At 39.1% G+C, this 26,550-nt stretch overlaps 1 protein-coding gene across 2 annotated transcripts in view; it reads right to left on the reverse strand.

Annotated features, from left to right (window-relative positions):
• LOC140001011 (rab effector MyRIP-like) overlaps nt 1-26,550 on the reverse strand; it is a 153,430-nt gene that overhangs the window by 4,293 nt on the left and 122,587 nt on the right. For both annotated transcript variants that reach the window (XM_072032165.1, XM_072032164.1), the window contains one exon: nt 18,027-18,263. In XM_072032165.1, coding sequence (XP_071888266.1) covers nt 18,027-18,263 — 237 coding nt within the window. The remainder of the gene's footprint in view (nt 1-18,026; nt 18,264-26,550) is intronic.

A 26,550-nucleotide genomic window follows, 5' to 3' on the forward strand; every position in this document is an offset into this window, starting at 1 on the left:
AAATTTTACCTGATGTTCCCTCAAGCATCAATTTCAACATCTGAACTATACAGCTTTGAGATCAAGCCAGAGCCTGTTGAAGTCAATACAAACACTTACAGAATTTACGTGCAACACTTTCAATGTTGCTTTCCCTAAAAGAAAGTGTGGGAAGTTCAGACCAAAATTTAATTAATTCCTCAAACATGCAAATACTTATGCATGTGACTGAGGGATCCACCCATCTGTATATTTTCCCCAAAACAAAATATCTGTAGAATCAAAAATGAGGAAACAGTGTTTGTATTCTACACAGTAAATCATACAGTATGGAAAAGTGTAACTGGTGAAATATGTCTTTAACTACAAATGCACATCACATAAATATATTTATCAATATCCCAGCTGGCTTCCCTAGCATGATATAGGAGAAATAACATTCCATTCCTTCATACAGACTCTACTGGATTTAACTGGAAAACCTCTTGTATTATGTATTTCCTTTAGTTTTCTGTTCATTTTAATGTTAGATAAGACTTTTACTGAAAAACTACTTCTTTAGCAGTGTGTGCTCAGTTGTATATCAGTACATTAAGGCATCTTTAGCACTGTTATTTCTCTGGATTACAAGACATAATTAGATACATGAGATTAAAGAGAATGAGAACAAAGCAAATACAGTATGCTACTGCATACAGATCTTTAGCTTGTTAGGACAGCTAACGCAGATCTGAACAAGGAAGCCTACGGCTCTCTTGAGGAGAACAAATACTTGAATCCCACAAATAGACTACTGTTTTTTCCATTTATTTTCACAAGTGCCAATTAGGCTAAAAACAGATCAATAATTTTATATGATGGCGGAGGAAATCAATGTTACTTTGTTTTATTCTTTGCTTTTACAAGTGCCTAATACTTATTCTATTCTATCAGTAGTGAACAAAAAAGGATAAAGGCCAGACACTACATTTTCATCATGTACATTTCCTTCATTATTTTTGTTGATGTATGTTCTCCATTTCAAGAACTGCAGCCCCAGTTCAGTGTTTATTACTTTTAACTTTATTATTATTATTTTTTGTAGCTAATGATGGATTTCCAAGGAAGACTAAATTAAACTACAAAAAGATTTTCTTACAGCAGACTATAAGAATCCATACTGGCATTTATTACAGAATCACAGATTCATCTAGGTTGGAAGAGACCTCCAAGATCACTGAATCCACTCTCTGACCTAACACTAACAACTCCTCCACTAAACCATATCACTAAGTGCTACATCTAAACGTCTTTTAAAGACGTCCAGGGATGGTGACTCCACCACTTTCCTGGGCAGCCTATTCCAATGCCTCACAATCTTTTCAGTAAAAAAGTTCTTCCTAATATCCAACCTAAACCTCCCCTGGCCCTACTTTAGCCCATTCTCCCTTGTCTTGTCACCAGGCATGTAGGAGAACAGACCAACCCCCACCTCTCTACAGCCTTCTTTAAGGAATCTATAGAGTGTGATAAGGTTTTCCCTGAGCCTCCTCTTTTCCAGGCTGAACAATTCCAGCTCCCTCAGCCGTTCCTCACAAGACTTGTTCTCCAGACCCCTCGCCAGCTTTGTTGCCTTTCTCTGGACTCACTCAAACACCTCTATATTCTTCTTGCAGCGAGGGGCCCAAAAGAGTGGCCAGCCTTCCTGGACTCTTCTGCCCTTCAGAACCGCCTCCCAAGGGACTCTACCAACCAGTGTCCTGAACAGCTCAAAGTCTGCCCTCCGGAAGTCCAATACAGCAGTTTACTGGTCCCCCCTCCTGACTTCGCCAAGAATAGAGAACTCTACCATTTCATGGTCACTCTGTCCAAGACAGCTCCTGACCACCACATCTCCCACCAGTCCTTCCCTGTTTGTGAACAGAAGGTCTAGTGGGGCACCTCCCCTGGTAGGCTCGCTAACTAGCTGAGTCAGGAAGTTATCTTCCACGTTTTCCAGAAACCTCCTATACTGTTTTCTCTGGGATGTGTTGTGCTTCCAGGATATATCTGGGAAGTTGAAGTCCCTCTCGAGAACAAGTGCTGACGATTTCACAAATTGTGCCAGCTGCCTGTAGAATTTCTCATCAGTCTCCTCATCCTGGTTTGGCGGTCTATAATAGACCCCCACCAGGGTGCTTGCCTTGTCGGCCTTGCTGCTGATCCTAACCCATAGGGAATCAACCTTATCATTCCCAGTCTCAGTTTTGAGTTCAACAACAACAAAACACTCTAATATAGAGAGCTACACTGCCACACCTTCCATGCTGCCGGTCCCTTCTGAAGAGCCTATAGCCAGTCATTGCAGCACTCCAGTCATGGGAGTGGTCCCACCATGTTTCCATGATGGCAACCAAGTCATAGCCTGCCTGCTGCACGATGGCTTCCAGCTCCTCCTGTTTGTTGCCCACAGTGAGTGCATTAGTGTAGATGCACTTCAGCTGGGCCATTGCCGTCTCCCCCAACATTGTTCCCCTGGCACACCTCTAACGAGACTTACTTCATCCTCCTCCCCCTTCCTACCTAGTTTTAGAGACCAATTACTGCTGAACACAGTTATTGTTTTCCTGGTAAAGGGTTCTGCGACAGGAAGCTTTATTAAATCAAGATTTTGAGTAAAATACCCTTCCTTCTTAGTACGTAATGGACAGAGAAAGAAAAGTTCAGCAAGTAAGAAATGTTATTTTTAGCTTTTCTAGATTTCTACTAAGTTCTTAGTGCAGATGCTGCTTGGTTTTTAAGACTGAAGATTAAGATTTGCTTCACATCAAATGTTGTACATGGCAGCTATATAAACGCTCATAAAATGTTTGTCTCTGTGAAAACACCTTGATTCTAGTCTGCAGGCATCTAGACACAGGAGTCAAAGAGTTAAAGCTTTTTTTTTACGCTTGTGAAACATCTGCTTTTATAGCATAACAAAGATATGTCACTAAACACTGTAAAAAAATAAAATGGCCAGAAGAAGTGATTTTCCTTAGAGTACATCTGAAGAGTACATCTCACAAAACTGAAGAGTACAAGCAGTATCTTGGAATTATTTAAATTCAAACTTTGTGTAAGTTTTCTACTAAAAGATAGTTGGAAATCAGTTTTACTTTGGGCTGCATACTTATAGAAGTGAAATGAGATTAAGGACTGCCTGAGGGAGGCAAAGAGTTCAGGTATTTTCAAAATGAAAAAACACACAAACAAAAAAGCTACTTAATTAATTTTTTTGTCTCATACGTTTCTATCTCTTCAGCAAATGTCAAAAGCTGTTCAAACTGCTTATATTCCAAAATGGCCAGTTTGCAAACCTAGTGGGGTAATCTAGAGATAATTATTTGAGATATGTAAAGGGAAATAGAGAAAGAGAAAAAAAAGTGTTATCCTGGAGTTTTAGTCTTTCACAATCCTCTCCCCTCCCCAGACACCCACGTCAAACTAAGAAGTTAGAAGGTTTTGTGAAAACAACCTAAAATTCACAGACGCGCACACAATATCATGCTGGTAGGTGAACATTTCAAATTGCTATAAAGACCTTTGGCTGTCTAATTTGATTTTGCCTTTGCAAGAAAGGTCACTGTTAACACCTATAAGTGATTCAAAGAGACAGCTGACATGCCATGATTGAGTCTCTCCCATCCATCTCGTCAAGCAATGAACTAATATGAATGGGGGACACAAAAAGCAATCTCTGTTACAAATAGCTATCACAGAAAAAGCACAGCCATTGTTCTTGAAACACTGGGATGCATCCTGATTTCATCTGTGCAGCATGGTATGCTGCTCAAATTAAATTGATGCAGTTGATCCAAAATTGAATGTATATACTGATTATGAGAACTTATTTTCTACTGAATTTGAGATTAAGAGTTTAATGGAATGAAGAAAACATATATATGTATATCTAATGATAATTCCTAACCAGGCTTACAAATACATTAGACACAATCAAAATGAGAAGTTCAGGTTCCTGAGTTCTTGTTGGAACAGTTTTAAAAATGATGAAATACTAAAAAAGTATGTGTGTGTGCAAACACATATACATACATGTGTGCCTGTATACATTGAATACAAGAAACAGCATCTTATAAAACATCTTTACTGTCATTTCTATGTGTGGTTGGACAGATGGAAAGGATTCCTGTTTTGCTTAAGAGAATGTTTCAGTGTTCTAAACTACCTATCACTGACCTTTAGCCACTTTCCCTCTCTGATGCTGTCTCTCTTTTCCCTGATTATGCTGCCAGAATTTATTTGTTTTTTAATTAGGGATGCTACACTGGAAAGTGTTTTTTACAACAGTGTTTGCATTATTGTGCAAAGGATGATGAGCAATGGAAGTAAAGCAGATTTATAATCCTGAAGCAACATAAGTGTCCAAACTGCCAAGAGTAGGTGAACATTAAGTACATGTATGTAACTCAGAAGCCTATGACATCTCCACATCATTTCTTTTGCATGAAGATTATTTACTTTACTGTTCAATAGAGAACAGCTGATATCAACAGTTAGATCCAGAAACCGGGCAAGGGAAGCTTTCCATCACTAACAGCCCTGGCAGTATCGACCATGTCCTTGGTGACCTCTAGTGCAGTCATTTTCAGTTCCAGTCTCAAACTGTTCTGTCATGCTCTCAGTTGTGTGCCTGTTTCTCAGTCAATAGCCCTCATCCTTGCATGAGGAATTGAGAGGGACTGGGCAGAAGCTCTGCTTTGCCTTTGGTTGATTCATCTTTTCAGAGTAACTGGACTGAATCCAGACTTGACAAAAAAACAGAACCAAAACACAACCCCGCCTTTCCCCTTCTCCCAGCACCCGTGGGAGTTCATAGTACAGCCTTGAGAAGGCCCTGAAAAGCCCACCAAAAGTCCATCTTCTGTACAGGCAAGCAAGATCTGGGACACTGGTCAAGTCACAGCATGGGACAAACAAAGCCATCAATTCTCGACCATCAACTGCGGTCATCAAGCCTGAACTTCAAAAGATCGTTTGACCTAAAAATATGTCCTAGCTAATCAATACCACAAAGACTGGGAAAGAAAGCTAAAATTTCCTTTGATAATTGATTGAAGAAAAGTGTACTATGAAAAGACATGCTATTACAAAATGACTCACAGGCGTAAGTTTTCTTGCCTTGACTTTGACGTCAATAACTTCATTTATGTGTCCTCATTTAGAAAATGAAAGTTAAATTACCTCACAGCCAAATTACCTTATCAGGTATTATTCTGTCTTTTTGGTTGTGACAGGTAATTCTCAATACTACATTTTAACTAATGAATTCAGTCCACTGTGTTAATATAGTTACAGATGCTAATTTTAATAATTTGCAATGTCTTGTTTATAAAACCAAGGTTCCCATACTTGTGAGGAAGAAAATTATTTTCCAGTGGTTATAATATTATGGTCCAAGTTGGAAATGGAAATATTCAAGTCTTAAAATCTGCACAGGATTCTGTATGAGTATCTACAGGATGATGATGTTGCACAAACGGAAAAATATTTTTTCTTTAAAATCATCTTTGATATTTTTACTAAAGAAAAAAATAAAAGATCTAAAAGGCAATTAAAACATACAGGACAGAACTTGACTCAAAGATTATGGAAAAAAGAAAAGACTGAGGGGGTTATGCGTTTTGCTGAATTAAGCATCAACCTTTGACACAAAAAAAGTGATTCCTTTTTTTATGGCTGAGAGAATGCTACAAAATTAATTTGCTTAGTACTACATAAGAGATACTAAAATAGCATGCATTTTAAAATACAAGGTAAGCATGTATTTGCTCAGTAAATAAAATGAAAACCTGTTCTAAAAACCTGATTCCAATAAGCTAAGACTCAAATAGCACAGAATATGAAACCTCATCCCACCAAGAAGAATGATAAGCAATAGACACTATCAGCAATGTGAGAAAGTCCCTATACACTGTCAAAAACCTCTACAATGAATTAAGGGTTTTGTTTTGTTCAAGGGTTTTGTTCATTTTTTAAATTGGGTGTTAACAAAGAGTTTTGGAGACCAACATGGTCAGGAACTGCTAAAGACATATTGCTGAAATTTTTTGTTTTCCTTCCAAATCTCTCAATATAGGTGAGTACATCAGAATATGAAGACCGTATACCATATATTTATCTTCTGTTCTTCTTAATTGATCAATACAAATTATCATAACGAATCCAAATAAGAGAACCAGTCTGCTCCACTTTATGCTCTGGCATAAAGTCTGGCATAAAGGTCTGGCCTTGATGAGGAAATCATTTTCTGTAATGCTTATTGAATCTGGCCAAGAGCTTTGGTTTTTCAGGCCTGACATTTCTAGGAAAATAATTTGAGTTTGAGAATTCTGCTTGGGAAATGTGGAAACCATCAATATCACTTTACAAGATCTCTTACTATGTAAGAGATGTCAAAAGACACAGACAAAATAAAGTGCTCTCACCTGCTGCAATACAGTGGATAAAAACTGCAGCTTTAAATGAAGATCAAAAGTCTTTTGTTTTTCCTCGATAGTGGAAAAGCAGTTAAATAAAAAGGCAGAAAAGTTATGTTAACATCTACAGAGGTTAATATCCACATAGGTTCAGACTTAGAAGTTTGGGATGGACAGCAAGGATAAAGAAACTACCAAATATAAAATACAATAAAGTTTAGATATTAGCTTTATTACCAAGGTATTTAAAACAAAGCAATACCTATTATAATTTTGTTTGTAGGATTCAAAATAACCAATCTCATAAAGGCAGTTTTTGCAAGTGATACATCGTTTCTTATAAAATGAAGCAGATGGGAAATACTGATTTCTACCATGACAAAACAAAGCAGCACTAGCAACAGAAGGAAACTTTTACAGTGGTGTTAAGAAAATGAAAAGCTAGCCATCCCTTCAATTTTTGGATGCTGCATATGTTTCCAGTTACAAAATGGTGTGTACCTCACTAGTGCCAGATGCTTACATCTGAAGCACCTGGGTGAACTGAGATATCTTGTGCCAAATCACTTCCTATTGCTTGCCACTGTCCTTCACCTGGAGTTCACTGTCCCAAGATGAACAAACAAAATCCTTCACACTACCACTCTCCAGTGTCAAGTCAGTAGGTTTACCTTAACCTCCCCCTAACTTAAGTCTATTTAAACTCATGTGGTTTTACCTTGAAGCAATGACACAACTACAGTTGTATTATAGGCTGTGCTGTGACAGGTATCACCTAAGTGAGTAGTAGCATTTTCTTGAGTGTCTTCCAGCTATATCTGATAGAACTCATCTGTCACTGCCATGTCTCTTGGCTGCTTATAAAAAAAAAAAAAAAAAAAAGAAATCACTTTTTTTTTGTTGTTACAGTCTATTTTTCCTACCATTCTGTTAAAGCTGCTTACGCTAATCTTCACTGATTTTCTGTTTCTGGCTGTACCTGTAAAATGGCTTTTACATTTTCTTGGTAAGTAAATAAGACTTTGGTAGTCAGACATCTGAATGAGATCCCCATTTCATGCATATTGGACAAAGCTGGCTTGGGCAAGCATGCACATAGATAAGTATCAAATTTGAAACTATGGGAATCCTGTTTACAAAAGTGCTGCAATCCCTGTGTGAAGCCAGCTGAAATCTTACATATTCTTCACTCCTACAGGTAGATTCTTAAACACAGGCAGACAAGGTACAATTGGAAACAATTTAAAGTACCTGAGGACTTTCAAACAAAGCTGATGGATGTGATACACGTACAGTACCTAGAAGATAATGTTTCCTCTGAACTAGTAGCTTATGACCCTGTAGGATATACTAGGACATCTCAGGTGGCACAATTGCATTGAGCTCAGAAGGTGTCAGAGTTGGAGGAATGCAAACATCACCAACAATGATTTAAAACTTAAAAAAAAAAAAAAAAAAAGCCATTAAAAATGCTCTTGAAGCAACTATGTTGCCTGAAACCAGACTCATATTCTGACAAAACAAACTCAGGATCAATTTAATTTTCCATAGTAAAGATCAATAAGTAATAGCAAGTATCTGGGAGAAATCTCTTGAATGGGATTTGTGTCCAGCAAATCCCCAGTTCAAAACAGAACATATCTTTGACTGCTTCATTGAACTGAGAATTTAAAACTTTAGATCCATAATCCAACATGAAGATTGAAGTCTCATACCTCTTTTAGAAGAAAAAAAAAAAAAAAAACAAAAACAAAAAACCACCAAAACGCTATTTCACATTGTTTTGCAAAAAGATCTTTACTGTCATTCAAAATCATGTTTGTAGGTTGGTTGCAGTTCATAAACTTTAACCATCATATTTTACAATGCTGCCTGTTTTCAGTTTTCAATTCCAGACTTTGGAATACTGCCCAGATAATTAACATCATAATAAAAGCCATCATCCACCAACATACATGAATTATTTTGAGAATATTGCATGTAAATATGTGAAACAGCAAATATCTACTGAGATACTGAGAAGATACACAAGCATCTTCTGTCAGCCCAGGAAGATGGCCTTGCATTATACTGCTCAGGTTTATTAGCATAGTAATAGCAATGTAGTAAAGCTAATATGCTATTAAATTTCTTGATCAGGTGAGCCACAGAGTTCTGTTTCTTTGGGAATTTTTACTCAATCATTTCCAAAGCTTTCAGGCATACAAAGCTGGATGGCAGTTAACCTGCCCAGACAAACCAACCGACCAAGACATCTAGCAGTTTGTCAGAAAGCTTTCAGTTCAGAAAGCTGCAAGATAACCACCACAAAAACTACCACATTATCTTCTATGAGGATGGTGTAGGCACTGGAATAAACTATTCATGGAAACCCAGCCAGAAAGAGGCGCAGGCTCTCTCTCGTTATAGCACCACTGTTATAACATTGCAGCCACTTGTACTGGGATGCTGCAACAGCTCTGTGGTACACAGGAGGGATTCACCATGTGATGCACTTCCAAAGCCAACAAGCAGTTTCAGACCTCTACCTAACAGGCAACCTGCCTGAAAGAAAATGAGACTGCAGTTGAGTGAAACCTCTCACACTTGCAAGAACAAATGTTTCCTCCTGCCACAGCCTGCAATTCTTTGGAAAAAACCAGCACTTTTGCAGCTACATCAAGATCATGAACATATTCTCCAGCAACCAAGTCCCATAAGTTCTCTTTCACTGAATCTCCCTCAGTGAGCCCTGGGCATTCCAGGCATAGCCACCAGCACACACCTCAGGGAGTTGGCTGTCTTTTCTGCTGTGGAAACATGCACTCACATCCACAGCTACCAGCTATTCCTCACACTGGAGAGAGGTGCCAGGCAGATTTTCTAGAAAATGTCAATCTCATCATACTGGTAGTTGAGAAGTCCTAATTCACCTGGGAAGAAATGTAAGATGTACTCTCTCAAAACAAAGAACATGGGACTCTGGCACAAATACACATGAAGATGGTGCTTGTAGCTCATACTTTACCTAAAATAAAGCTTTATAAAACCTAAGATGAGCAAAATGTTTCCAGAAAATGAAGGCATAAATATTGTATGGGAAGAATATTTATGCTATTATTCATATGATCAATGAACTTGAAGGAGCAGGATCACTTGAAGGAGCACTTGGGGAGCAGGATCTCACTGCTACGTAACAAACTTACTCACAGGTTGCTGTTGAGAAAGGAATAGTTGTGTGCCTAGTCACGTAATAATGTCAACAGAACACAGGATTTAAACAAAAAGTTCCTAAGCCTTGGTTGTAAGATTTTATGAGCAGAAGTAAGTGCAGAAATGGATTAAAGGAAATTCCTCAAGCACACAGCAAGTTGTGAGCAGCAAATTAGTGCAACAAGGACAGAAACTGAACATTAGTACCAAAATTTATCTTCCTAATTTTTGTACCTTAAGAAAGAAGTACAAAATGAAAGCAACCAAAGCCAGAGGCCCAAGTGAGGTTTTAAAACTATTTCAGTGTTTATGCTACATGGGAAAATTTGTAAAATTTGCAAGAGCTAGTCTGTTTTTTAAACAGTATCTCTATGTGTTGAGGGATTTTTTGAAACAGCAAAAATCCCATGGCTTGCTGTAGCTGAGCAAACCAAGCTACCAGGGCAACTATGAGAAGTTCCCATGACAGTGTTCCCACATCGCCCAATTGAGGAATTCAGAAAAATATGGTTACCAGTAGCTGGCTTCAAGGACAAGGTCTACGTGACTGCTAATCACAAGGGGGTTGTTTTCTTGTAGTTGTTTGTCTGAGAGGTTTTGACCAATAATCTTGTGTGAGACACTATCCGCCCCTGTTAAGTTCACTATAAAAGTTAGGCTATTCGGGCAATAAGATGGAGCATGATCTGACTCTACTGATGTCTGTCGTGCTTTCGGCCGTGCTTTCTGCAATATCTATGGCTTAGTATCCAATAAAGTAGTCACAGTGATAGACTGCATTCAAAATGCCACATTTATGTAGGCTCTGCTAAAATTGTTTTCTAGAATGTAATTCTGTGGTGTACCATGAAATATAGACCTGGCTTGTTCATCTTCATTAAAAAAATAGAAGGAAAGAGGAGAGAGCAAGAGCTAAATATACCCCATTTATCATGCTTGGCATTCTCAGGATTAGTCATTAAGATACTGCTGAGGGGATTCAGATTTTTCTTTTTTCTTTAAGTGTTTGGTTAGTGTTTTAACGAGAAAAAAAAAAAAAAAAGGAAAAAAAAAAACAAGGCACAAAAAATATGTAAATCACTGTGCTAGTCCAAGTTGCTTCACTAATAGAACAGTTGCACAACATGAACATGGTTTATTCACACCTGAAATCTAGAGAAGCTGCAAGCTAACTCCAGCCTGAGCATTCAGGACCCCATAGCCTTTCATTACACAGCTGGAAAAAGTGGGCTTTTCAGGAATCTGCAACCACCTCAAAGACCACAAATTGCTTCTGTAGCATAATAAGCACAAAACATTATCTGTAAAGCAAGCCTGCTGTAGGCTTATATTTGCTTTAGAGAGCTGTGAATCTCCAGAAGAACATTTTAGGCAACCATAGGCTTAGAAGTGTTGAAGATGGTTGTGCTGAAGGTCTAGAAGGGTTTACATCTAAAGCATAATACTAATCGGTGTTAATACCTGCCTAAATCCTCAAATATCCCACATGACCTAAACAAATATCTCAAAGCAAATATTTTCAACCTTCTATCTCAAACAAGTTTTTAGTTATACAGTTCAAAAACTCGGCTTAAGGGGAGAACTGAGAACCCATAACTTCACACTGAAAACCCAATTTCAGCTAACTCCCCACTGAAGACTCAAGCTGTGCCAATTCTTCCCATTGACAAAAGTCTTAATGTAATATATAGCCTATAAAAGTATCAGCTCAGTGCAACTACGTGAGATGCCTACTTTTCACCGAAAACCAGAAATACAGATTTTTAGAGGTGCAGACATGTAGAAGTCAGATCTTCATGACCAACAGGTATCCTATTTTCAGTGATTCAATGGAAGAGGTTTTTTTTTTATTATTCTTTTTTATTCTGTGGTCAGGTATATTGTAACAAAAAATTCTTTGTGATTTAAGGTTGCTAATGTGTTCCAGTATAAAGCCAGAGAATAGAAAACTAACAGCTAACAAAGACAATCAGCACTGCTAAAATATAAGCAGGATGGCTAAAATACAAGCAGGATAGCTAAAATACAGTATTTAATCTGTGTTCAGGAGCTCAAAGCAGACTGTGGGCAAATGAGCTCCCATTATAATTGCTCAGAATTAGAGCTTCTGTAAACTTAATTTGAAACTCAATGCCCCTATCAGAAGTCTGTGTCTCTGCCTGAGAATGTTAAATGTCATTCTGAAAGATCAATTCCCTACACATGTATTCTTCAGAAATTGGGCTTTTTAAAGAGACAGCATACTGGGACATTTGGCTTTTTGAGGCATCTAAAATTACTGGTTCCCTGAAGGTAAGTTTTCTATGCTTGTCTCCATCGAGATATGTCATACACTCATTTTAAAGGTATTGCATGTTTATATATGATTTTACTTTTGGTTAGTTCTGAAGTGGTCAGGCAAATGTACCAGATGATATTTGAAGGTTCCTTCCAACTGACCGATTCAATTCAATTTGATTCGTTTTGATTCTATTCTGTTCTGTTCTGTTCTTCTGTTCTCTATTCTGTTCTGTTCTGTTCTACTCTACTCCATCCTAATGAATTTAGGTATGTCTTCATATTTTAGGTTACCATAGCCACACCTGGTATTATACACCATCACCTTCTTCAGTATTTCATTGTAAGATGCTGGACAGCCACCTTCCCGAAGAGAAGGCACACATCAGAAGATTTAAATCACCTTTAAAGACAACTGTCAGGGATAAGAACAAAAGCAGGCTGTTTGTTTTTCTACATCTGAAGCAATTTCTGCTGTCAATTCCTCTAAAGCCATGACCGTGAATAGTACTGGGATATTTTGGTTTCTTCATTATAGACAAGAAGAATATATACTGCAATTAGGAATGACTAAGACTTTTTTTTTTTTTTTTTTTTTTCCCAACCAAAACCAATAAAGAATTAAAACTCCAGGCATTCACTTTTTTTTGCTGAACATAGTGTGCCTTTTCTTTTTTAAACTTAAGAAAACTATACTAAGAAAAAATATATTAAGCTTTGCATTATTTCAAATGTTGAATTTATATAAAATTAGAGGAGGAAAAGCAACTAATATTACTTTGTAGATGCATTCAGATGAATAAATACACCACAAAACACAGACAATGGACAAGGAATAAATTTAGATTTTGCATGTCTTGCTCAATTCGTTTTAGATCATGAATCTGAGTGGACTTCAGCCAATCTCCTCCTGATACCTTTTTCTTGGTATTTTTCTTAACAAATACCTAGAGGTCTGGCTATAGGATGTGAAAATCTCACCTGTGTAACATAAGTGCTTAGCCCTAATACTGTCACCAGAGGCAAAAGTTTCCAAAGACCTGCAGAGTGAGTGCCAATTTACTCAGTTTAGCCATTCCTTTTGTTCCTGATGATAACATAACTGGGGAACTTCATCAAGTTGTTTTAAGCCAAAAATCTACTGCTTGCATTCAGAGAAATAGAAAACACAGCTGAAGACTTTAGGCCAAACAATGAAGATCGAACAGCAGCTACCTTGAGTGTATGGTAGGTAAGAATATACACAAGCATAGGTTTGAGGCAGTCCATAGGAGCAAAGGGCTTGAAGCCACATCCACAGACTGTCTTAGGTGAAGGCACTCTCCATCCTTCCTGCTGAAAATGGGACATTAACCTTGGGCAACAAAGTCATTTGTGTTTCAAACCTTGCTCCCAAAAGGGGCTTTTATTTCATTCAGAGATGGTCAACATGTCCACACAAGAAGACCGGTGCTGCCTCTTGCTAGTCAAGCACTCTTATGCCTCAGATCTACTTAGGCTTGTTCTTGTCTGCTGTGTGTACACCACTCAACTCTTAGGGTCTCGACTGCAAAGCTCAGCTTTGAACAAGAGTTGGACAACTTTCTAAAGGAAATCTATTCATTTGAAAGGTAAGGTATTTTATTCAAATGATATAAAGAACTAATACACCAGGATGTGGAAGCAGGATCAGCTGGCCCAGATGTATTACAGAGACACTGTCCAAGCATGTAGGAATGGTAAGAATGGTGCCAAAAAAGTCAAAAGCCACCTGTAGTTGAATCTGGTGAGGAACACAAAGGGCAAGAAGAATGGCTTCTACAGATAAACCACCAGCAAAAGGCAGATAAGGGAAATTCACCCATTACTGCAGAGACCTGGTGACACAGGACAAGGAAAAAGCTATGCTATTCAGTGTCACCTTCATCTCAGTTTATACGTAAGATTTGCTCTCAGTAATTCCAGGCCCCTGAAACCCATGAGAAAGTCTGGGGCAATGAAAACTAACCCTTAGTAGAGGAAGAACAGGCTAGCAAACATTTTAATGAATGTGACATGTGCATGTCCTTGGGACCTGATAGGGATGCACTCTCAGGAGCTGTGGAACTGGTCCCTGTTTAAGTGAGACCACTTTTTTTAATTTAAGATTTTAAAGATTGTGGCAATCTGGGGATGGTTCCTGAGAGCTGATTTAGGAGCAAATACTCCTTGAAGCCATTTCCAAACGTAAGAAAGATGAGAAGGTGACTTATGAAAGGGACATCATGCCTAGTCAACCTGATAGCTTTCTATAATGAAATGACTACTTCACTGGACATGGGGAGAGCACTGAATGTTGTTTATTTTGTTTTTAATGAGTCTTTCAAAGCTGTCTTCCATAACATCTGCATAGACGAATTGAGCAAGTAGGGACTGAATATGTAGACAGTGAGGTGGGTTAAAATTTCCTGAACTGCTGGTCTGAAAGTGTTATCAGAGGCTTGAAGTCCAGTCGGAGGTCAGTCACTAGTGATGTATCCCAGTGGCTAGTACTATTTAGCATCATCATTATTGACAGAAGCAACGAGACAGAGTATATCCTAAACTGAGAATAGTGGTTCGTACCTGAGATGGTTTTGTTCCCATGCAGAGGGACCTCGACAGGCTAGAGAAATGGGCTGATAGGAATCTCATAAAGTTCAACAAAAAGAAATGCAAAGTTCTGCACATGGGGAAGAATTATCCCAGTACATGCCAGAGACTATCTGGCTGGGAAACAGCTTGGCAGAAAAAGAAACAGGGTTCCTGGTGAACACCAGGTTGAATGTGCCCCTGTAGAAAAGAAGGCCACCAGCATCCAACAGACCAGGTGAAGAGATCATTTCCTTCTATATAAAACACATTAAATTTAGCTCATCTTTGGTTTACAAAGACAGACCAGCAATATCAAATTATTCAGAAATACATAGGCTAGCTAAGTATGACATGACAGAATTAAAGTCTAGAAGTAAAGACTTAATAGGACTTTCTGAAATTCTCCTCTATGGTGAAATGAGCACAAAAAATGGCTGAATACCACATTCCAGTACACTGTATGATATGAAGAGAAATTCAGAAGCAGGAAAGGAAGAGAGCAGGTGTTAGGTGGAGTGACACTTTAAGTCAAGACAACTTACTGTAGGGTGAAATGGTGTGAATGGAAGATCTCATTCATTATCACAACTGACACTGGATTACTGTTTCACCAGAATACATTACTACTGGCAGAAACCTATTAGCTTACAATGTAACAGGGCCATAAAGTTTTAGGGAAGCACAAAATATTCCAACAGAGAAGCAAAAGAAGAATCTATGATATCACAGAATCACAACATCGTCTAGGTTGGAAGAGACCTCAAGATCATCAAGTCCAACCTCTGACCTAACACTAACAAGTCCTCCACTAAACCATATCACTAAGTGCTACATCTAAACGTCTTTTAAAGACCTCCAGGGATAGTGACTCCACCACTTCTCTGGGCAGCCCATTCCAATGCCTCACGACCCTTTCAGTAAAGAAGGGTCCTAATATCTGACCTAAATCTCCCCTGGCACAACTTTAGCCCATTTTCCCTCATCCTATCACCAGGCACGTGGGAGAATAGACCAATCCCCACCTTGCTACAGCCTCCTTTAAGGTACCTGTAGAGAGCGATAAGGTTGCCCCTGAGCCTCCTCTTTTCCAGGCTGAACAATTCCAGTTCCCTCAACCGTTCCTCATAAGACTTGTTCTCCAGACCCTTCACCAGCTTCGCTGATCTTCTCTGGACTTGCTCGAGCACCTCCATGTCCTTCTTGTAGTGAGGGGTCCAAATCTGAACACAGTACTTGAGGTGCAACCTCACCAGAGTGGAGTACAAGGGGACAATCCCTTCCCGAGCCCTGCTGGCCACACTGCTTCTTATACAAGCCAGGATGCTGTTGGCCTTCTTGGCCACCTGAGCACACTGCTGGCTCCTATTCAGCCAACTATCAACCAATACTCCCAGGTCCTTCTCTACCTGGCAGCTTTCCAACCACTCATCTCCCAGCCTGTAGTTCTGCTTGGGGTTGTTGTGCCCCAGGTGGAGGACCCGACACTTGGCCTTGTTGAACTTCATACAGTTGTCCTCAGCCCATTGGTCCAGCCTATCCAGATCCTCCTGCAGAGCCTTCCTACCCTCGAGCAGATCGACACACGCACCTAACTTGGTGTCATCTGCAAACTTACTGAGGGTGCACTCGATCTCCTCATCCAGATCATCAAGAAAGATATTAAGGAGGACTGGCCCCAGTACTGAGCCCAGGGGGACGCCACTAGTGACTGGCCTCCAGCTGGACTTTACTCCATTCACCACAACTCTTTGGGTCTGGCTATCCAGCCAGTTTTTAGCCCAACGAACCATATGCCAGTCCAAGCCAAGAGCAGCCACTTTCTTGAGGAGAATGTTGTGGGGAACAGTGTCAAAGGCCTTACTGAAGTCAAGGTAGACCACATACACAGACTTTCCCTCATTCACCCAGCATGTCACTTTGTCATAGGAGATCAGGTTCGTCAAGCAGGACCTGCCTTTCATAAACCCATGCTGTCTGGGCCTGATTGCCTGGTTGTCCTGCAAGTGCCGCGTGACAACACTCAAGATATCTGCTCCATGAACTTCCCTGGGTCTACCCTCCAGCCCTTCTTGTAGATGGGCATCAAGTTTGCTATCCGCCAGTAGACCGGGACCTCCCCTGATAGCCAGGCCAATACAGCAGTTTTACTGGTCCCCTTCTTGACTTTGCCAAGAATGGAGAACTCTACCATTTCATGGTCACTCTGTCCAAGACAGCTCCCGACCACCACATCTCCCACCAGTCCTTCCCTGTTTGTGAACAGAAGGTCTAGTGGGGCACCTCCCCTGGTAGGCTCACTAACGAGCTGAGTCAGGAAGTTATCTTCCACGTTTTCCAGAAACCTCCTATACTGTTTTCTCTGGGATGTGTTGTGCTTCCAGGATATATCTGGGAAGTTGAAGTCCCTCTCGAGAACAAGTGCTGACGATTTCACAAATTGTGCCAGCTGCCTGTAGAATTTCTCATCAGTCTCCTCATCCTGGTTTGGCGGTCTAAAACAGACCCCCACCAGGATGCTTGCTTTGTCAGCCTTCCCGCTGATCCTAACCCATAGGGAATCAACCTTATCATTCCCAGTCTTGAGTTCCACAACATCAAAACACTCTAATATAGAGAGCCACACCACCACACCTTCCATGCTGCCTGTCCCTTCTGAAGAGCCTATAGCCAGACATTGCAGCACTCCAGTCATGGGAGTGGTCCCACCATGTTTCCATGATGGCAACCAAGTCATAGCCTGCCTGCTTGCACGATGGCTTCCAGCTCCTCTTGTTTGTTACCCATGGTGCGTGCATTAGTGCATTCAGCTGGGCCATTGCCTTCTCTCCCAGCCTTGCCATTGTTCTCCATGGCACACCTCCAACAAGCCTTATTTCAGCCCTGTCCCCCTTCTTACCTAGTTTAAAGCCCTCTCAATGAGCCCTGCCAGCTCCTGGGCTAGGATCCATTTTTCCCTTAGAGATAGGTGGAACCCGTCTGCAGCCATCAGGCCAGGTGCCAAGTAAAGTCAAAAAAAACAAAATTTCTGTGTTGGCACCAGCCTCTGAGACACATGTTTATCAGGTGGGCTCTCCGTGTCCTCTCTGTACCCCTCCCTGCCACTGTACAGATGGATGGAAACAGCATCAGAATGACCTAAAAAATACTAAAAACAGGGGAGCAAATAAAAAACAATAACAAAAACAAAAATCTTAAACCTTGCTTGCTGATTAGTAAGGAGAAAAAAAGGAGATCTGAACATGCCTTTAAATAAAAATATACAAGTACATTCACAGTTAGTATAAACAGCCATAGTTTCTTTAGTATCAATCAATTAACATGTTTATTACAGAAACTAAGTTCACTGCTTTAGAGTTAATGCTGTAGGCTCACAGGAAGAAGCCCACACCTTAATTGAAGTTTTACTTGCACAAGTATTGCAGGCTCAGACCCAGTTTAAAGGACCTACTTTTTTTCAATCAACTATGTTTTATTCTCTAACTACAAGCATCTATTTCTGGATTCTAACTTTTACAGTATTGAGCTCACTCCCCTATAACGACCACTTACCTTCTTTAACTCTTCCTGGATACTTTTCTCATTTTCTTCTGAGGACAAACTCTCCTTTTGGTTTTCAGGATCTGTTCTAGGTTCAGACTCTTGTTCTTCACCAGATGTTTCCTTGTCACTCATTTTAGCTTCAAGCTGAAATAACCTGGTTTTAAGCTCCTCTTCCATAAGGTCAGGCTTGATATTACAATGCTGATCCTCACTGCTTATATCTGTTTCTGATAAATCATCAAAATCCTACAAAGAAATTGGAAGAACAGTAATAATTACTGTATAGGTACAGCAGGAAAACAAGCAGCTTCCTAGAAAAGGGTAGGTAAGATCACTCTGAAGAGAAGCTAGAAAGAAGGCAAAGTATGCTGATAAAATGTTACCACATCTTTATAGAAGAAGGCCAGTAAACCCACACCTGTTGGGTAATATTTATCATTCCTGGCTACTTTTATATTATATAGAAAGGAACTATCGAAATCATTACGTATCTGTATGCAGCTAATAAAACAAAAGCATAAATGGCGATTCTTGTTCTCAGTACTGCATTTCCATCACTCTCAGTTATGGTGCATATAAAGAAACTGAAGTGTGGGAATGAAATCACTTATCCATGACAACCTGACAGTTGTGTCCACTTTCCAGCTGAAAGCTGTGCTCAAATTCCCTGCCAGCTGGTCTTGAGCATTATCCTTATTTTCTTATGATTACTAGAAACAAGTTTTTAAAAAATCTTTCCTTTTTTAAGTGACAGATTTTCAGCTTTCCCAGTGAACATTTACATAGGTGGATCCACTACAGCTACAATTATTCTCCAAACACCAGCCTCCTTAGAACAATTTCAATCTCCAGGAACACCTTCTTTTCTTACTTTTGGATCCTTAAAGGTGGGAAGTACTCAGATGCTTGGTTAAATATGGTTGGTGCTACAGACTTGACCATGACGAGTCCTTTACTTTGCAGGCCGAATAGAAGAAAAACAAAATCCTTTTACAAGTCTGTCTGGCCTGTTGCCTGCCCAATATTTAATGATGTGGAAAAGTTTTTTTTTTTTTTTTTTCCTTGCAGGAAATCTAAAAGTGCCTGATGACTGTATCAAAAACTAATGTCTGGATATGTACCAACTCATTTTCTGGATCTGTGCTGTCTGATTAAGACCCAGTTTCCCACTACAGTTCATGGAGGGAGAGAGCATCTCCCAGAACTACATAGCCTATAACATTAACTGCTTTCTGGAAATGCTATTCTTCCTCTGCTGACTGCTAAGAGAGAGCTCAGAATAATTGGACACTTTGTTCAGTGCTTCAACCAAGTGCATAAAGTAAGGTGGAATGTGACGGGTTTCAGAAGTGACAAATTCTTTGACACAGAGTGCAATCGTGACAAAAACACGCAGGAGGAGGCTGTAAAGAATGCAACCTAGGGCCCAGAAGTGGCAGGCACATTGCAGCAGGTCTAAGATGGTGATTTGAAGCAATTCTCGGATAAGAAATTATTCCTATTTGCCAGGAAATTATTCCTATTTGTCTTATGCTCTCCTACTGTGACAGGACCAGATTTGTCTGGAGAGACTAAAAGCTATGTTTTCTTTATCATTCATTTGGAAACACATAAACAGGAGATTTGCTTTGCACAGCTACTCTCTCTGCAGGCTTAGCAGTCATAGTTATGGACAGTACAATTACCTCCAATTCTCACAGGAAATGTTAACTGACAACTTCCTCAGAAACTCTACCTGCTCAAGTGTTCTTAATGGATTGACATGTCATGTTTGTAGTGTCAGCATTCATCTCTCACACGGTAAACTATACTGTATTGTCTAGAACTTTCACAGATTTTTGGACTATTTTTTTCTGCAGTTATCTGTAAATCAGTTACACAACTAGATTATAGCTTTATAGCTCACTTTCAAAATGTGGAAGGCCCTTTTAGAAAATCAGGATTTGAAAATACATGGCAAGGCATTTTAAAAGGGGAACCACAGGCTCATGTCATCATTTATTTTTTTCCTGTACAATCAGCTTTTGCTGAGTAAAAGGCCTTTTCTTTCAAATGAACTTCCAAACTGTTTTGAGTAAGATCAAGAACAAGATTTCAAATCAGTGAGTTTCCACTTTGGTTATATAATATGTTATGATATACTTCTACTACGTGACTGGTACATTTTCAACATTTTAGTAAAAAAAAAATAGGATCAATATATTTTTTTTTCAGATATACCTTGCATTTCACACAACAATTCATTACACTCCCCTCCAACAATTTGGTAATGAAACATACATGTTTCTAAATTACAATAAAATCTGAAAGTTGTTGCTGAATCCATCTGTCCATCAATTTGGAGAAAAACAATCATAACTTAGAGACTTTACAGGACAGAAAGCACAGCTAAATGGTGCACTTGTATTTTAGGAGAGAATACAGTTTAGTGGAGATATATTGTATTAAAGTTGAGATATGTATTATTAGTTATCTGGTCTCAGGTTATTACTAGATTCCCCTTTTATTTAAATGAGGTACTTGCATTTATTTAATAGGTACCTCCAAAGACCTACTCTCCCATCTACCAAATCATGTGGTTTAGGATTATGAGATTTGCTAGTGAGTTCTAACAGCTCTGCACCATGAATGTGGGCTTCCTCTAGCAATGTCTAGACAGAAAGAGTTCACTTTGGGGCTGAGTCTGCAAGGGAGAGAAAACAAAACAAAACAAAGCAAAACAAACAAACACCATCATTCAATGCAGACATTTGAGCAGATCAAACTTGCAAAAACAAAAGTTTAGTAATCTTGTTTAAATAAGCTGGGTACTTAGCAGAGCAGTGAGGAAGGCTGTCAGTCTAGAGATGTAGTTTTCTTACATTTCTACCTCATTGCTGTACCATGCAAGAAGTGCACAGTTCCTCTAGGGGCCTGAAAAAAACGCTTGTCTCCCAGATCACACATGGCAGCACCTGTTAGGTCGATTTTCACTGCCTCTACCCAAAGTTCAGCAAAATCACCTGGAGTCTACCAGCTGGCCTGATGGGGTGAAGGCCTGATGGGACAATATTGCTAAGCTGTGAGGCTTCAGCAGGATGTAAAATCAAAAACATAATTTCCTAGGCAAGGGGAGCTCATATGCTGCTGAAAGAATTGTCCTTCACCCTGTTGTAACAAGTCATGAAGGCTGGGCAAAAGGCTCTGTGTGCTACAGATGATGTAGGAGAGAGACTGGACCATGCTGGAGACAGGGGGAAGGAAGACAGGAAGGCAGACAGGAAAGCAGGGATTCTTCTTTGGGCATCAACAGGTGACACTGTCACTGATACATTCCAGTTCTAGCTTGTGTTTTAACATATGTAAAGGAATGTTCCTAATTCATTAGAAGGGAAATAGCTTTTTGCTACCTTTTTTTTTTTTTTTTTTTTCCCCTACATTTTTATGATGATATATTTTCACGATACATTTTTGCTACATTTTCACAAGTGAAAGTCATGAGCTACCTTGTCATCCCTGGGGTTGTTCTGTGTTAACTAAATGTGTGTTACTGAATACATCTCTTTTCTTGGGGGAGGGAGGGGGGAAAGAGGGGGGGGGGATGAACTTACCTTGAAGGTATTTATTTTATTACAGATGGATTCAGATATGTCTTATTATTCATCTTTCTGCTTGTAGTAGTTACATTTGCGAGAATTATTAGTTCCTGCTTACATGCAGAGATAATGATATCCTATAATGCTATACTTTGCTGTTTTAGTTATGGGTAGGCTGCTTGGCTTGTGTGTTGAGATTTTCAGGTGGTGGCAGTGAACTGTTTGTGATGAGATGAATTAACAGATTAAAAAATGCATTAAAAGCTGTGACAATAAATAAAAATAATAAATACATTGAAATTAATTTTTATTTATTTAATAGATGCTATCTTAAACTTCCTGTTTCTTTACTGGTCACTCTTTTGCTCTATTTGTTAAGATTAACAACATCCTTGTGTTTGTAGAAATCATTGTGTAAATTCCCATTTGCATCTATCAGAAGCAAATAACACTAACACCTGAAAACAAGAATAAAGGGACACTAGTTTATCTGGAAAGAGCTTCAGTGAGGACATGGCAGACTGACACAGCCACAAAAGTCACTAAAAGTAAATCAAATGTTTCTAATGCAAGCCTAAATCCTTCAGGAGGCAATGAGATATGAAATACACCTTTCCTAATGCACACTGGACAAATCCTTGTGTACAAATGGCTGATAACTCAATGTAATCTTAGTGAACTCAAAGCCTCAAAATAAGCCAAGCAAGCAAAGTACAGGCTAGTTCACTCTAGACACAAGTCTCTGCTACATCATGGACAGAAAGCTCCAAACTGAAACAGGAAACAGAGATTAGAAACTCCAGTTTTTAGAAGATGACACAAATTGTGAGGTTTGCAGGCAGTTTCTCAGTGAGTCAGTGTAATTTCAGGACAGCTATTTTCAATAAATAAATACAAAGCGCCATCCCGTGGGGACTGGCAGTCCAGCAGCGCTCACCCCTTACCTGGCTGCAGGGCAGCAGGGGTAAGACAGCTGTAATTAACAGGTAGAGTCTTCTGATAAAAGAAGCTAACTCATAACGAGGACACTTCTTTCACTGGAAGCACTTAAGTGACTCCACTTTCCATCAGATATATAAAAATTACAGCTACAATAAGCAGCATATCCTGCTCTCGAAAATGTAATGAAAGCCAATAAAACAACAATAGTAATGATGAAAGCAGACAGAGATTGATGGTTTGAGTGGCTATTTCTTGTAAAAAAAATAACAATTTGGAAAATAATTATCATTAAAATCAGAGAAGATAGTTTTAAGGTTGCACATCTCAATCTATGTTCCCCAGGAATTTGTTTCCTGTGCTACATAAGCAATCAGAAACTTGCTACTGTAGGATTTTGTTTTTATCAGGACATTTTTAATGTCCTGCTCTACCTGCATCATGATGGTGTTTACAGCCTATCTACAGAAAACCCACTAAATCAGGTTGCTCTTTTACCTATCATAAAGCGGCAAAATGTCTCCCATAACTCAGCACATCTTGATATCTGTTTTCAGGTTTTACTTTTTAAGACACTGCAGACTTCAGACTATAAATTTTCTGTCATACATAAAGTCAACATTCTAGTTTTGAGTCTGAAACACATCTTAAGACATGCCACAGCATTTTTCTAATCTAGGTACTAAATCTGGATTAAATACATATATATATATACATATTTAGATTTAGTAAATTTAGAAAAGTATACATATATATATAAGATTTATTATATTATTAATATATTATATTATTAATATTTTTTATATATATAGCATTTAGAAAAATATATATATATACTTTTTAATAGAAATTCAGTTATGAGCTATGAAATGATTGTGATTGTTCCAGAATGTTACTGCTAACATCTCTCCAGATTTGGAGCAGGGAGAGAGGAAAGGGCCACTTTCATTTTAGCGTGTCTCAGGGAGCCACAATCACAAAATCAATCTTCACTATTTGAAAAAATATAAAAGAAAACCCAATATTTAGATGGCTAAACTGAAATCTACAATGCTGATGAAAACACAGTGGTTAAGAAGTTATCCCGTTATCATTATAATGCAGTAAAGTAAGGAAAAAATAAGTTTCTTCACTGTCATTTACATATGATCAGTTGTTCATTGTCTGATGTCTTGATGCAACATGGTTTAGGAGAACATTGTGTGTGGTTTCAGTAAATTCTTACTAATCTCAGCATGTGAAAATCTACAATGGGCTTAACGTCACACAATGAAGCTTCCTTAAATTTACAGTCTGCAGTTTACCACATGTATGATATTACTTTGTGCAAACTGTTCATATCTAGGGCTCTCTCTGCTTCAGTCTACGTTTTACCTAGATTAATACATTACTTTGGGGACTACACAAGATCCTGACATCTCTTTAATCTCATTTTTTCTAAGCAATACAAATTATGCCTGGTTAATTTAGAATAATACCTCAAATCACATTCCTTATGGTCTTAATCATTTTAATTGCTTCCTAGAATTTCTCACCTAGCAACATCCTTGCTATAAATTGTACTGACCAGTCCATTCCTGCTTCGACCAGTGCTTTCCCTACCAGGGGCTGGAGGAACAGATGGCTGCTGGCAGGCACCAAGTGTCACATCAGCCACCGGGGTCTGTGTGTGCATCTAAACACAAATGAAATGCATGCACACCCATCCATATTATTATACATAAACTTCCTAATGAGAATTTAATTGCTTTGAAAACATGGAACCAGAGTGCCACTGCCTGCTCCACTGTGGCTGAGGGAGCAGGAGAGCAGGAACAGTATCTTTTTGACTAAGGTAAAAAGGAGAATGGCTCAGAATCCCAAGCCTTGCATTTTGAGCACAACAGAGAGGTCTGAGCAGCAGTGAAGATACAAAGCAACTCACAAGAGAGTTGGAAAGAACTATCACTTTCTGCACCAGCTTGCTCTTTGAAATATACACTGATCTGCTAAAGGGTGCAGGCACAGCCTGGAAGCACCCTGCCTCTCTATTCTCTCCTGGAGGGGACCTAACCTGTTGTAGGCTTATGTGGAAAGGGGTTTGGTACCGGGGGGCTGCAGGGATGCTCTCTGTGAGCAGAGCCCAGCAGCTTTCCCATGTCAGATCAGAGCCAGCTCCAGCTGGCTCCGAAAGCGACTCACCGCTGGCCAGAGATGAGCCAGGAAGTGATGTTCGTTGGGCCTCTGGGAGAGCAGACTTAAGAAAGGGGAAAAAAACTGCTGCACAATAGTATCTAGGAGAGAGGAGTGAGAAAACGTGAGCGAAACAATTCAACAGACCCCAAGGTTAGTGCAGAAGGAAGGCAGGAGGTGCTCTAGGCACAGAGCAGGAGTTCCCCTGTGGCTTTTTCCCCCCATTTTATTTTATTTTATTTTATTTTATTTTATTTTATTTTATTTTATTTTATTTTAGTTATTTTGCTAGAAGTTTGCTTCTAGTTCTCACTGCTCTAGTCTGTTAATGATAGGCAATGAATTACACTATCTCCCTATGTTGAGTCTGCTTTGCCCATGACAATAATTGTTGAGCAATCTCCCTGTCTTTATCTCAACCCCTGAGCCCTTTCCATTGTATTTTTTCCCCCTCTTTCTCTGAGGAAGGGGAGTGAGAGAGGGATTGTGGTAGAGTTCAGTTGCCCAACAGGGTGAAACCACCACACCTGTGAGCAATGCTCATCTGTACTCTGCAGAGCAGTAGTATGTAGAAAGCCGCAATATGAATATAAGCACACACATACAGAACATACACAAATATGCAAAGCCAGAAATGGAAATACATTTCTGTGTACAAAACATGGTCTTTGTACAATCCCAGAAAAGTTCTGTTACTCTGTCTGATGTTCTAAGAAGTCTTTAATGGCCACTGATTTGTTGTTGGAGCACAGTATCATATCTAAGTCCCCCTCAACAGCAGTAGATCATAAATGTATGAGGACATGACTATAAATGAGTCAGTATAGAACACCCACACCTGTCTCCTAAAAGCAGAAGGAATAGATACAGAATTAACTATAGTTTACCCAGCATTAAAAACCTGCTTGAATCCTGTAACCCTAACCTTGACTTATGATCAACTGTGCTGATGTTTTTCAATGGGAGATATAGGCTAGTAGCACAAGCAAAGAGTAACAATTCCAGACATTCTACAATTGCTTAGACAACTTTAAAGATTGGATCGGGTTGCTTGTTGTCTTCTCCCTATGCCTCTGACTACATTTAGCTCCTTGCTTCAGGTTCAACGTTTTTGTACTACAGCAGTGGTCCAGCTACAGGATGTAAGAGGAGTAAGATATGGGAAATGGAATTGAACAAGTATTTAGTGTTCTCCCAGAGTTAGAAGTGTGTTTGCACTGCTGAAAAATTCTGGGGGACAACTGGATCCCTTACATACTATCAGTCCATAGCCTGGAAAAATCCTTGTAAAGAAGATGTACTTTCTGGTTATCTCATAATCGTTGTTTAAAATAAATGTTTGGGGACTGCTTTGCTATCTTAAACATCTATGGTCAGTTTTTCCAAATTTGAGCACCTTTTTTTTTTTTTTTTTTAATAAATTGTCTAATTATTTAAATCAAAGTAGTTTGTAAACACTCACTAAAGCACTTTAGAATTGAAACGATCAAGTGATCAATTAAAAGCAGACATCATTTGGACCATATTTCAAAAACATTCCTTTCTGAATTTCTGCTGCTCATTGTCTTTATCCCATACTATGACAACAGCATACCAGAGATTCCCAGGTATATGAATTACTTCTTATTCCAACAACAAAGGTGTTAGAATAAACAAAAAAGTCAACAGGTAATTACTCAATATTTGCTAGCTGTTTACAAACCCTGCCTTTTTACTTTTTTTAAAAAACACTGTATTTTACAGTATTAACAATGTCATTGATCAGATGGAAGTGGCATATCTAAGAAAGAAACAAAGCCTGTTCATGATACACTTTACCTTTGGTTCTTCTTGGTTATGAGGCATGA

Source organism: Anas platyrhynchos, chromosome 36 (genome assembly GCF_047663525.1).
Source record: "Anas platyrhynchos isolate ZD024472 breed Pekin duck chromosome 36, IASCAAS_PekinDuck_T2T, whole genome shotgun sequence".
Taxonomy (NCBI): Eukaryota; Metazoa; Chordata; class Aves; order Anseriformes; family Anatidae; genus Anas; species Anas platyrhynchos.